This window comes from Antechinus flavipes, chromosome 2 (genome assembly GCF_016432865.1).
Source record: "Antechinus flavipes isolate AdamAnt ecotype Samford, QLD, Australia chromosome 2, AdamAnt_v2, whole genome shotgun sequence".
NCBI lineage: Eukaryota > Metazoa > Chordata > Mammalia > Dasyuromorphia > Dasyuridae > Antechinus > Antechinus flavipes.
The window spans coordinates 396,703,182-396,717,696 of record NC_067399.1 but is presented as its reverse complement, the minus strand read 5'-3'; the positions used below and the strand labels follow the sequence as shown (position 1 = coordinate 396,717,696).

General features: G+C 30.5%; 1 protein-coding gene across 8 annotated transcripts in view; it reads right to left on the bottom strand.

Moving 5' to 3' along the window:
- Positions 1 to 14,515, bottom strand: part of TCERG1 (transcription elongation regulator 1) — a 70,361-nt gene that overhangs the window by 6,052 nt on the left and 49,794 nt on the right. For all 8 annotated transcript variants that reach the window (XR_007950768.1, XM_051978657.1, XM_051978660.1 and 5 more), the window contains 8 exons: positions 14,422 to 14,478; positions 14,097 to 14,163; positions 12,021 to 12,156; positions 11,142 to 11,231; positions 8,517 to 8,635; positions 5,916 to 6,066; positions 1,124 to 1,288; positions 725 to 907 (listed from right to left, as the gene is read on the bottom strand). Coding sequence is in view for 7 of the 8 variants with exons in the window: in XM_051978657.1 (XP_051834617.1) it covers positions 725 to 907; positions 1,124 to 1,288; positions 5,916 to 6,066; positions 8,517 to 8,635; positions 11,142 to 11,231; positions 12,021 to 12,156; positions 14,097 to 14,163; positions 14,422 to 14,478 (968 nt within the window). In the remaining variant the exon portion in view is untranslated. The remainder of the gene's footprint in view (positions 1 to 724; positions 908 to 1,123; positions 1,289 to 5,915; positions 6,067 to 8,516; positions 8,636 to 11,141; positions 11,232 to 12,020; positions 12,157 to 14,096; positions 14,164 to 14,421; positions 14,479 to 14,515) is intronic.

Sequence of the window (14,515 nt, the reverse complement as noted above, 5' to 3'; positions counted from 1 at the left end):
AAAAAAATACAGCATGGTACTATTCCACTTAAGCATCAACCATCTGGAAAAATCACAAAGCTGAAATAACTGAAATTGCCTCCAAATAGCAACAACCAAAATGATCAAGAGTTAAAAATGCAATCAGTAATATATAAAAATATCACAACAACACAGATACAGAGCTGGAACAGAATTCAAGAGCCATCTAGTACAATCTCCTCATTTAACAGACAAGAAAACTGAGACAAAAAAGGTTCAATAAGAACTGACTCGCCCAGGGACAGAGAGTTATTGGCAAAGTAGAGATTTGAATGCAAATCTTCCAACTCTAAACCTAGCATACCTTCCACTGTGCTATACAGAAAAGATCGGGGGGAGAGGGGAAGGTTAAAAAAAGAAAATAAAAGAGAATGGTGAAAAGCCAAAAGCAGAAATGGTAATGGGAATACTGGAAGGACAAATATAAGAAAAGATATGATACACAAAAAGCTGAAAAAAGAAAGTTTTGGTAATAATATTGTTTACAGGTTTTTGGAAAAACGATTTATCTATACCTTTTTTATCCTTGTCTATGCTAGATAATTAAAGCATTATTAGTGGACCCACCTTATATTTATATGTGGTTTTACAAATAGAAACATCTTTAACACTTTAATATAAAATAAAACCAAAAAAAGATTCACAGAATATAAAACAAAGATTTTTATTAAGAAATTGAAATAAAAGTTAATATAATGCTCACCATATCAGAAAGAAGAGCTTTGAAATTTTGAATTGCTTCTTCACGTTTATGTTGCTCTCTTTCTCTATCTATTTCTTTTGTTTGTTCAGAACGAGCTTTTTGAACCTCTCGCTCTCGTTCCCGTAAACTTGCCTCTATTCGGGCTTGCCTCTCCAGTTCCTTTTCTTTTTCTGAGTCTAAATTCTAAAAAAGGAAAGATTACATTTTCCACCAATTCCATCAGAGTTAACTACTTTGTCATATCTTTTTTCAAATCGAGTTCTTATAAAGAATGTAAATTTCCAAAATGCATTTCAAAATAAAATTCTATTGAATACTTAAAGCAATATTGATGAACACGCCAAAACATACTTTTTTTAACCACTTAAGGATATAAATTATCATAAACATATACTATACCTTGGCTATTTTTTCAATATACTGTTTAAAAAGATCTTCTCTCATTGATGAACTATCTACTGCTTTGTAACGTGGGTCACTTTCTACTTTGTCCTTTACTTTGCTCCATCGAGATTGACTATCCAAGTGGTGATTAGATAATAGTTCGAAGAAGTCTGATTTGATCTACATTTTAAATAAAATATGAAATGGGGAAAGAAAAATAACACACTGTGAGAAATTAATTTACTAATAATTGCTACTTGAAAAAAATGCTGACTTACCGTAAAGATAAGAAATATGTAAAATTTTACAAAGTAACTGATTTATAGTTGGCAAATTTTTAGGAAAAGGATAGCAACTTTTTTGTTGAAAATTTTTTCAATCTGATAAATCATAAAAGTTCTTGACTGAGATATACCAAAGCGAAGATGAATTGTTTTTTTGATGAATAACATTTAAGACAAATTAAGATAACATTATATTCTAATTTTATGTCTTAGATGTTTCTATAAAGTATGAAATTTTTTTTTAATATGAAATTATTTTGATCTAGGATTGATTTTTTTGCTAAAACCTTGTAATAAGTTGCAGTGAAATACTTAATAGTTTGATACAATGGTAATAATTATTTTTGCCATTATAACAAATAACAATAAAATATTTCTCTTTTAATATTAACAAGAAGGCTAAATAAATTTCATAAAGTTTTATAGACAGAAATCCAACAGAATCATCAGGTGCTTAAGATTCTTAAAAAGAAAAGTGATGGATAAGTAGGAGAAGGGGAACAGATGAATAATAGTTCTATCTATATTTGGTCAAATTTCAGAATTTAATGAAAAATATATTCAAACCCTGATTCTAAATGACAAGCACAAACCAAAATTTATGTCTGCCACAAGGTATACTAACAGAAAGCTTGAATTACATTTTTTCCCTTCCTATTTCAAATATATTCTTTTATCACTACTGCAACTCAAAACAGATCATGAACTAACTTTATTTTATAAATACCAAATTAGATCACAGATATTATTTAAATGGCATTAATGTTTAATAATGTTACAAACCATCTTTTTCTAAAAAGGAGAAGGAAAAAATGAGGTATGTTTATGCCCTTAGGGGGAATTATATACCTCACTCTGTACTCTCATTCAAAGCTTATTTTGGACAAAAGATCTTAAAACTTCCTTCAGAACCTGTCAACAGCAGGTATACATCTCCCCCAGATATTAAATATGCATAACTCTCAGACCCCGTTATCCCAGGGAATGAGAAATCAGGAGTGGAGTCAGGTCTATTTCATCATCAAATGGAGATGTGTGGATACAAAAATACAGTCCCCACCACCTTATATACTAACCTCCATCCCATTCTCACATCACCATAGAATTTAAAAAGTGATAGAAAGGTGCCTTTCTAGACAACTGAGAGGTTCCAAGACTCATTAAACTATAAAACAGATAAAACTTATGTAATAGAGTAAATAAAAAAATAGAACCAATCAGCTGCAGGCATTTCTACTACACAATGACTCATAATTAAGTTTAGGTCAATCAAAACTATTCAAGATCATTTACTCAATAGAGACCAATAAGGCATTTATTGATAAAAGTTTAGCAAATCAATGATATTAATCTGTTTGCCTTTTATGAATTTGACAAGATAAAAATAAAATCTATGTGAAACATTTCACTACATGAAAGCTCTTTTTCAGTATAAGTTCAGTATAATAAAACATGCAAACAGTATCAAACATGAATCTTTCTAAGCCATAAAAATTTATACAAATTAAAAACACTTTCAAATAGCCTAAATGAAGTCCATAAAGTAAGGGTATTGGGTTTTGTTTTATTTTGGTGATTTTTTAATGTGTAATACACAACTAAGAAATATAAACTATTTGCAGTAAAATGCTACCTCCTCTTCACAGCAGGATTGATTTTTTTTTTTTTTTTTTTTTTTTTGCTGAGGCAATTGTGTTTAAGTGATTTGCCTAGGGTCACACAGCTATAAGTGTTAAGTGTCTGAGGCCAGATTTGAACTCAGGTCTTCTTGACTTCAAGGCTGTGCCATCTAGCTGCCCCCAAAGCAGGATTAATCTTGACTGGTTTGTCTAGGCACTATTCCAAGGGAAAGAATTACTTACACAGCTGATAAAAATTATATTGCTTGCTGTGATTCAAAAATTATGCCTTAATGTCTACACAGTATACTTCTCAGTAACATTGAAGTGAGTTCTCTCACATTTTTCCCTGAGATTTTCTTTGAAAATGGTTACATTCTTAGTATCTATTTATTTGAGTAAAAAAGGAAAGTTTCTCTTTACGTGACGATACCAATTTTCATTTAGTAAAAAAGATATAGAACAAATTTCTGACTGAAAATAGAGCTGTTTTACAATGTGACAAACTAATGGTATATCTGAAGCCAACCCACAATTCTAGAAGTCTTTATTCTTGAATGAGATGTACTATAAAATTTACTAGCCAATTCCTACACCACAATTTCACCAGATTTGGTCAGTGTTCATAAATAATTTTAAGGGCATTGTTCCTTGAATTAAAAAAAAAAAAAAAAAAACACCCAGCTATCTCAATGATAATTATGGTTTAAAAAAAAATCTACTACATTTTAAGGGTTATTTCCACAAGATTTAAAAAAAATAAAATAACATAAAAACCACATAATTAAAATGCCCATTATTTACAGAGATGCTATAGAGGCATTTGTGGTCCACAAAGCAAAAGCAAAATGGAGAACATCCAGAATCACAGGATTTTTTTTTTTTATTACAAGAGGGTCTACATTTCATCAGCAAGATGATTTTTCTCAGTGATTCTAAAGTAAAGTCAAAGTATAAAACATGGAAAAAATTTTTTGGAACATGGCTATTGTACCTATGTAAATTAAATATTTTAATGCCACAAAGCCATGACACCACAGTCTGAAGATGAAGTAAAATTCTAAATGATTACTGCCAAAATACAAATTCATGTAACTGTTAATTATATTATGCTACAAAAAAAACTTAATAAAATTTAGAGTGAAAACAAGTGTCACTACATATTTTTAAAAGAAAAATGTCTAAGTGGTTAACAAAAATACTGTTAAGTATTTACTGACCTTGCTTTTCAAAATATCAAGGTGAAACCTACTGTATTAAAACCCTTACTTTAAAGATTTCTGTATAGAATCCATACTTAATTAAATTTGCAAACTTAATATTGGCTGAGAAAGCTTCACTTCATCATTTGCCATCTTATTTTTAATAATACAAAACCAAAGTCAGAATTTAAAGAATTAAAATTTTAAAAGCAAAAGAAAGTAAGGCTGAAAATATTTTAGGTGTATTTAGATGTAATGTCTTTTTAATTTTTTTTTTTCAGTTAACACATTCTGGGCACAACTCTCATCACTTCACAAGGAAAAAAACTAAAAAAATGTAAAGTACCGGAACTGCGGGAGGCTAAAGTCACCACACAGAGATACCAATTCTTTCCTCACTAGGGAATCCCATAATACTTTGCGTGTCAGTGATTGACAGCTGTCAGACTGAACTGATTGACAGGCCGCACAGCACAAAACTGTAAAGTCTATCCACTTGTTATAAAACAGAATACATAAAATGGTTACAAAACGTTTTTAGAAAAAGAACAGTACTTTTAAATGCAAAAAGAAACAATCAACTTATGTAAGAACAGTCATGCAGTATCAAAACAAACACAGTTTATCTTTAACTATATATCTAAAATTTTAAAGTAATTTAACAATTCGATAGGCATGGTTCCAATATAGCATATAAAATGTTTATATAGTACATAATTGTGTATATTTCCTCTGGGAAGCATAATCATTTACAGAAAGTGTCAATGGTAAAGTACTTCTGAACAATTTTACTTTGATAGAAGCCTAATAAAACAGTTAATTAGGAAGATTCAAATAATTCTGACAAGAATTTTCATTTAAACAAGTATATCATTATCATACTGTTTTATTATATATCAGAGTGTTATTTTCTACAAACAAAACTGCTTTCTTCTCATCCTCTCCTATTAGACCAAATTTGCATTACTTCTGCTTTAGAGAGTGTTAGCAATTTCAAATGTCAAGAATGATTAGGCTCCAGAGGTAATTTTTCTCCATTCACACAACATACAGGGACATGAAGGAAGGTGGCTGCATGTTTTGATGGTACACTACTGATGCCACCTCCCTGCCAGTCTGCCTTCCCAGTGGTGAGTTCTTGCTCCACACTTGACATTGCTGTCAAATGACATTTGGAATTCATTAAAATTTAATAGTCGACCTTTAATTTTGATAAGCAGTAATTTATACCTAAGATATGTTTACTGAAAGATTAAGAAGTCTCTAAAATGCTACCTTTTCACAGGAAAGGGAAAAAAGTTCTTTGAAATTTAAATGTTACCAGTTATAAAGAATTCTGAAATTGAATTACTACCACTGAGTAAGCAGGCATGAAAATAACTAGTGCTTAGTATTCTGGATTAAAAAAAAAGAAAACACAAAACTCATTTTCATCACCTTAAAAATGTCACTAATTGCCTTTAAAAGACTAAATATTAGACCAATTAAAACAATACAACATAGCTCGCTTAAGTTACTAATTTATGTAATTCTACCTGTAAAGTGACTGGAAGACATATAATGAAATTTCAAAAAGCCAAACTGAAATCTATAAAACTGTTGAACTAGCCCAAAAATTGAAGTACTAGAAACCTAGCACCAGCTTAGTTACTAACCATTCATACTCCCATCAATCACACCACTGGAACTAAAATCACCTTACCTTCTCACCTCTCGTCTTCGAGTCTTCTTTTTCTTTCTTTCTTGCAGCTGCTACAAATTCATTAAATAAGGCCTCTCGATCTTTCATCTTTTCAATTGCTTTGAATCTGGAGTCTTTAGCATGCTTGGCTGCAAATTCACTAAAAGTAGCTCTGTAACAAAATGGCAAGTGTGCTAATTTGATAGAGCTGTTTTTGCTGGTGGAAATTTCTCTATATGCCAGAGAAATGTGGTCCCCAACATCTGCCTATAATTAATAAACACTAGGCTACTAAAAGTAGTAAATAGCTAGACAGCAAAAATGCTATTAAATAATTATGAACTGTTCAAACATTAATACAAAGGAAAAAACTGAAGCACACCATAACAAAAGATATGCATTTGATATATGTCAATAGCTCATAAGATATTAAAGTTGGAAGGAATCTTAAGAGATCAACTGGTTCAATGTGCTAATGTTTACAAATGAGGAAACTGAGGCCCAAAGAAAGGAAGTACAGATAACAAGCTAGATTGAAAATAAAAAGTAACTTTTGTATCTTATATACATTTAAAGAGGATTGACATGAATTTTGAAACCTTCACCTTGTAGCAAAGAGTAGAAAATGAAAGAATGTTTTCATGGATAACACTGCAATCACCAACCTGTACAGGTGTAGAAAAAAAAAATGCAGCTTATACATATTTCATTAACAGCCAACTTGTCTTGAAAGTGGCAGTAAGAAACTCAACTGATGATAGAATTCTAATGAGGACAATAAATAAATTTTCCTTTATGTGCAAAATTAAACAATCTATTACATCTTATTTTAAGATAACTAATCCTATAGACTTTAGTTGGCTAATTTAGAAATTTGGATTCTAAAACACTAACCAAACATTAGGAATTCCATAATAATTAGCACAAAGGCTAAAAATTTCAATCTTTTTCAAACTCTCAATAAGATTTTAGTAGTCTTTTATGTATACCAATATTTAAAAAAAAAAAAAGCCACTAAAACACATTATATAATTCAACCTTTGGACCACAGGATAGATCTGATCTGAAAAATGCGTAAGATGTATCTGAAATCCCCATAAACTTTTAATTAATGTAACAAAGCTATGTTGCAGCAAAAGTTCACCAGAAACAAACAAAACCAAACAGATTTCCCACTGAGTTTAGAAAAAGTAGGGACAAACAGTACTATAACAAGAAAATTAATTCTAATTAATTAAGTTTTAAGATTTTAATATTTATACAACTCTCTAGAACACTACATCATGTGAAAAAAAAAATAAGAGTAGTAGAATTCATATTCCTATAAAGATTAAAAAAGACCATTTTAAAACAAATATGGAAATCCCTGTTAAAAAAAAAAAACAAAAACTTGTAACCTGAGCTATCCAATAGGAACTACCAATCATCACCTTTGAAAGCCTTAGTTAAAATAACACTACATTGTGCACTACAAAATTAAGACCATATCTTTCCAAAGGTTTTCTAGAACAGAAGGCAAACTGTGGTTTTCGTGGCCTATTTTGTTAGCAGGTCCAATATATCATTTGAGAAATGGAGTTTAAAGGAACTATAACAATGGAATGAAGAACAGTAAAATTCATTCAACATCTCTACCCAGTACTAACCCACATAGTCAAAGATTAGGTTTTACAGTGGAACTAGGATAACCTGTCATGCAAATCTCTTTTCTTCACCTAATAAAAAAGTCATATCAATGTTATGTGAGATAGGAGAGGCACTGATTTTTCAGTTTGTGGAGAAAATGTATTACAATATCAGAAACACATCAGAGTGCTGGAGCTACTTATGTCATTCCCAAAGTATCACTTCTCTCATAACCAAATACCTCAAAGGCAGCAAAAAGCAACATTTTCTTATCCAATATAATCCTATGCATTCTTAGCTTCCTCTCCTCCTCACTAAGTTTATTCTAAAGCTTATTTAGTCCCCATTTTCACCTCTTCACATGTTGTAACTAAGGAAAAGAAATCTGGCAGCAATTAGTTGAAGCACTTAATTAACTTGTTAAGTTACGAATGCCTTATCTTTCAAGAAATCTGTATACTAGTTAGCGATATTTCTAATTCTAACACTAATGTTCCAATTTCTGACTTTTAAATAACAGAAACATAGATCATTATTTTCTTAACATATGTATAATCAATATTCTGTTCACAAATAACTGAAACATGTATATCAAACCTAAAATATGAATTTGAAATTAAAGCATATTCACTCAATGTTTTCAACAATAAACTTTGTTTTGCAAACCAATAATTGCACATACTTTAATGAGAAAGTTTTCTTAAGATAGTATTTCATATGAATTAAAATTTATTCCTTTAAAGATGTTCTAAAAACTGAATAAAGCACTTTCCTCAGCAATAATTATCTACATATATATCCACACAGTCAGCAATTGAAATTTCACTGTACTCTATAGCAAATGCATTAAGGAAAAAAAGGAACAAGCATACAAAAATTTTTATAGCTCCTAAAAATTCAAGATTTCATAATTCATACTGATATTTTTATATGATCCTGAAAGAAAAAAAGATGATTATAAAACTATTCTCTTCTGAATGGAAATGACCCACATACCTTGGATTAAACTTTGCTTCTTCCATCATTTTCTTGAAATCTTCCTTTGCTTGCATAATTTTGTTTTTCTTTTCCTTTCGTTCTTCTTCTGCTCGAGTCTTCACATACTGGTCAAAAACCTATAAAAATGTTAACCAATTTGATAAATAATACATAAATGTTGATAAGAAAACCATCAAGCTAGTTGACACCTCATTTACTCCCTCCAACAAGAAAACTATTCTGATACCTCCAGCTGCTAGTGCCCTCCTCCCAGAAATTATTTTGCATTTAATTTTCTGTGAACATGCTTTTCCCCTTACCCCCAACAGACTGTAAGATCCTTGAGGACAGGGGCCATTTCATTGTCACCTTTGTATACCCAGCACATAGTAGATCCTTTGGCTCACTGTAAATGCTTGCTGAATGAATAAATGACAAAACTGAACAAATATACTTCAAATGGCAACCTCATAGTAGTATTTAAAATATAAAGAGAATGAAAGGCAATGGGTAAACTAAAAAATGCACTTTCATAAACATGAAACTGAACTACATAAAACTTTTCCGAGAATTTGTCTTCATAAGTTTCTGAGGTGTGTTTTTTTTCTTTCTTTCTTTTTTACACAAATTAATACAAAATAAAGTAAAAACAGCTGAAGATGTATTTTGGGATTCATTACATAAGTTCACTATATTTCATTTATTTACCAATTTCTGTATTACAGAAAATATTAACATATTTACAAGTGAATTTTAGTGTGACATAACTGTGCTAGCATTTAGTTATTGTGTTGTATGGCTACAAGTCAACTCAAACTTTTCTGAGACTCAAGTAATAACTCTAGTCTTTATGTAAATCCTTGATGAAGTTAAAAGAATTTCAGTAATATAGTATTTGGCTACTAGTCTATATAAACATAATTACTGCCCAACAGAACAAAATAGAAGCCAGTATGATCTGGCAGAAATGGCTAATTAAACATCAGCAGGATCTAGGTTTCTGCTGCTAGGAGGCCTTGGGTTTCATCTCTCCTGATTTAGTTTGTTCATTTGTAAACCAAGGGACTTAGATTAAGTAATCTCTAAAACTAGAGGCAGCCATTGGGGTAATGCGCAAAGTATTACACCTAGAGTCAGAAAGACCCGAGTTCAGATTCAGATTCAGACACATGTCAGCTGTGAAACCCTAGGAAACCTCTGCTTGCCTCAGTTTCCTCAATTATAAAATGAACATAATAGAAGCACCTACCTAATAGGGCTGGTAGGGAAGACCAAAATAAAATAATATTTATAAAGTGCCTGGCAAAATCTAAAGCATTATATAAATGTTAGCAAGGAGGAAAAAGAGAACAAGGAATCCTTTGTGTTTGTCTGTGAAAGATATATAACTTGGGGAGATTTGCCAAATTTACAGTTAATTTCAAATTGTCTTGCATGTTTCAGTCATTATTGTGATTGAGATCTCACACCAATATTAGATACTTTTTCTCTTCAAATACAACCAAATTTAAGGCTATATTATCATTAACTTCTAACCTTACTCCAGAAAAGAAGGACGAATGAGACTGGAGAAATATTTCCATTCTTAAAAAGCAGATACATTTAGTTCTTCCAAGCAGAAACAATTTTTTGATTAATACTTTTTTAATACTTACATTGCCATGAACTTATAGCAAAAATCATACAAAGGAAGACTCCAGGAGGATTGAATTTTGTTTTATGTACACCATGGAATAATTATAATACATTTACCAATTATAGATATAAAGCTTTTCTTAAAAGTGGAAAAATCTTAGGAAGCTCTAGCAATAGTCACATAGCCACTACGAAAAAAAAAAAATAAAACTCTGCCTGGAACATAATTTCAATACTACATTTTCATAGTTCTTTCTTATGTCTCCAACATTTTGCTCTCTGTTAAAAAGCATGTCTGAGAAATCAAAAATCTGGCTTCCACGAAAAGAAAAGGCTATGTTTGTATACATAGGGGCACAATTGTTCAAAGCATAATTCTAATCATAATTTTTTGATAAAATAATTAATGATGGTAAGACCTACAATAATGATGCTTCACAAAACCAAACTGGTAAATATTTTTAACATTAAAGAGAACAGTATTGGGAAGATCTATTCAAGTCAGATGTTATTACAATGGGCAGGACAATGAGTTCAAATGTTTTAGAAGACAAATGAAAATGTCATCAAAACATTTGTAATAAATACATCATCGCAACTGGCAAGATGTTTCTACCAGATACTTCTAGTCCATACCATGGAAGCGAAGTAAATTTAGTCAACTATCACAATTCATCTACCATGTAAATAAAGAGAATGTTTGACCTAGGGTGCATTTGGAATAGTATTTTTAAATACAGCCTAGCTGTCATAAGGAATCTTAAAAAGACAATATCCAAATATTTCCCAGAAAAAATCCCCACAGGTTGCTTTGCTATTTTTTTAAAAATAGCAATTACAGATGTAATTTTTCTTATGTGGAGGGGAAGTGCAAAAATTCTCAGGACTTTTCATTGGGAAAATCAGGGGGAGTAGGGAAGAACACATGAATTACTTTACATTCCATTGCTTTAAAATTTATTTCTTCTGAGGGATTCAACATGTAAATAAATCATAATTCCCATTTACCTGTTTCCTCTCTTTAGGATTAAGAAGTAAGTAACGTGGATCAAAAACTATCTTGTGCAGCTCTTTCTCCCATGTTGAAAAAGCAGAAACCTTTAAAATAAAAGAGTTATTGCTAATCATTATATTTCTTCTAAAATATATGGGTAATATAATTTTCTTGAAATCTACAGGACATCTGCTTAAAAAGAAATATGACAAAAACCACACTGAAGTTTCCCCATCACTAATAAATGACAAACAGTGGGAGGTGAGCAATGGCAAATTTCCCTCTAATTGGCTCTGAACATTTCTATATAATTATATAACCGTAATACACACCTAATTAAAATAACCACTACTGGGTGACATTTTAAAAATCAGTACATCAGAAAAGAGCCTTGAAGATTTGCATTTTGATTTCCTAAGCTTGCTCCAATCTTTTACTGAATAGGTAATGATTTAAAATTTAACAATTTTATTTCATCAAATTAGCCTCTGAATAGAATCAATAGATTAAAATTCCTTCTCAATTAAATTAACAAAACTTCATATAATATCAACAATTCTTCTCTAAGCAGAAGTCATTACAATTAAGGTCCATCTCCTTGAATTATTGCAACTATTCTGATGTTAATACCATTTTTAAATGAAACGTGATTATTTTAATAACCTAAAGTGAATAAAGATTTTTTCAAAAAGATATGTTAAAGAGAACAGTAAAGTATAAAGTTAAATAAACTTTGCCATGAAAAGGTGTTTCAAAAGAATATTATGTGCTATGTTTGTCCCTTGTCCCCTCATCCCCACCAGGATCACTAACCTTGAATATGACCTTTTAGCAAGACATATTATATTACTTATACAAAACAGAAATATCTCCCCCAAAGATTGTTTTCTGACCCCTCTCTCTAGAAGCATGTCCTTGAACTGCTTCATTCGGGCCTCCAGAGGGACAATGGCCCTTTCTCGGGCAGCTTTAATTTCAGCTTCCATGGCAGCCTCTTTCTCCGAATCAATGTCTTTGTTATCATCTTTCCTGTAAGAATCCAACATAAAGCCATCAACTGAAAAGTAAATTATTAATTCCAAGTTAAAAGATAATTCTTAAAAAAAAAACCATAATTTTTAAGAATATACTTATTAAGAATCATGAAGTTTTTTAGTTAAACCTTTTACATGTCAGTTCCCATTAAAATATAAAAAAGGAGTAACTCTTGTGGTTAAAATAATGGTTCCTTATTAAAATGAATATACTGTAAGACTGACAGAATGCTATCACTATGCACTCAGCTCAACATCAGATTTTATTAAATTAGAAGGTGAAATGTTCTCTCTTTAAGAAACAAAAGTTCAGTCAATTTTCAGGTAAAAAACATTCCTGTTTAGGATTTAAAAAAATAAATTGTTCCTATAGGGATTTTTTAATTCATTAGGAAAAGATATATTCCTAGCTCCTTCAAGAAAGATTAATTCTCAGAATTTTTCATGTTACATGTGACTAACCTATTAAAAACGGAACATCTAATAAAGCTTATTTGTGACATTAAAATTTTGAAATTTTTATATTTTACACTTCTATTTTTATACAGATACCAACAACTCTGACCACATGAATAAATCAGCAATAACTTACCTGGCACTTCTATTATTTTTTCTGGGCAACGAATTAGAAATATATAACAAGGGCTAGGGCCCACAGATTAATGGTGTCCAATACACAATTGTATAGATTAGAACTATTTAACAATTAACTCAACTATTCTTTGTCCTTACAAAAATGGACACTAAAAGATAATTTGAGGAAGTTGTTCTCTCAACTACATATACCAAATAGAAAGAGATAAAACGCAGATAATCCAAAACAGATAATCTAATACCTACCTCCATTTTTAATATGTATTAAATGATTCTGGGAGAGTAGACTTAATTTATTAAATATTAAGTTTAGATTGCATTTCCTTGGTATATATTGCAAATTTAAATAAGAGAGTACGTATGAGGAGAGGGTAAAATATAAGCTGCCAAAGGAAAGTGAACCTAATGATTAAAAAATTACCTAAGGTTAACAGACAAACATAGAAAAAGAGCCAGTCAACTATCCTTAATGTGTTGCATAGGGATCAGCAAGAAGACACAAAGTACGCAGAAGACATGTCCTTGCATATGAGATTACTTTAGAAACTATGATGAGCTAAAACTAAACACTAGTTAACATAACCATAAAGAGCAGAGCTTAAACAAAAATGATTCCTGTAATAATTTATTTTAAAATTATTTTTCTTTATAATTAGGAATAAAAGGCCTCAACTGAAGACTTTACCATAATGTATCATGAGGATGTGAAAGTGATCTGGGGTTCTGCAACAACTTTTTCTAATTGAAAATTCCAAAATATAAATTTATTTTAAATTAAAGTAAATACAAATAAAATAAGTAACAAATATACAATAAAACTAAATAAAAGTAAACTATCTTCTGAGTCAGGAAACATGCACTTAGCTCCACCTCTAATTAACAAAGCAGATCAGGCAAATCATGTGATGACAACTTTACATGACAGCATTATCCATCTGCTAGATTACTTCAGCCTCAAAGGCAATCCAAAGCTATACATGCCAACATCTTTTTTAAATCTTCTTTCTAATAAAAACAAAAATCTAAACCAATTTCACCCTTAGTTACATGATTACTTCATGGACAATAATATTCTTTTCTCCTTTGTAAAGGATTATGAGGGCCATGTTAACATCTAGCCCATAAAAAATATTTAGATAACTAAAACTTGCTAAAATTTTGCAAACAGGGTAATACACAATTACTTAATACCAAAAAAAAAAAAAAAAAACACCTATCATGAAATAGGTCTGGCTAACATTCATTTTTAGCAATAATTTGTTTATTATCGTGTCTATTAAAAACTGCATTTTCAAATGAGGAAGTGGGGGAAAACCTTATAAACTATCTGATTTAACTTACTTCCGCTTTTTAGCTTTAATTGGTTCATCTTCATTTACTTCTTCTATTGATTCCTGCTCTTCTTTAACTGCAAGATAAAAATTATTATATAGCTTTCCTTAAAACAGTGAACAATCTATATATTTATACATAAAGTCTCTCTTTTGAATTCCTATTTGCATTCCTTTTCTAAAATAAAAGACAAATTTAATATAGTTATAGATGTTCAATATACTTTTCCCTAGGTTAAAAGACCATTCTACAAACTTAGGACTAATTCTAATAAGGTCAAATTACTTTAATTTCACCTTCTTATAAAATTGTAATTCATATTTAGTTCACTCACTTGCACTCATAGAGAACTGCCACTTTTGGATAGACAGCATGGTCGGAGTCTGGTGCCCTGGCAAAAACATAACAAATATGTCATCTATAAACAT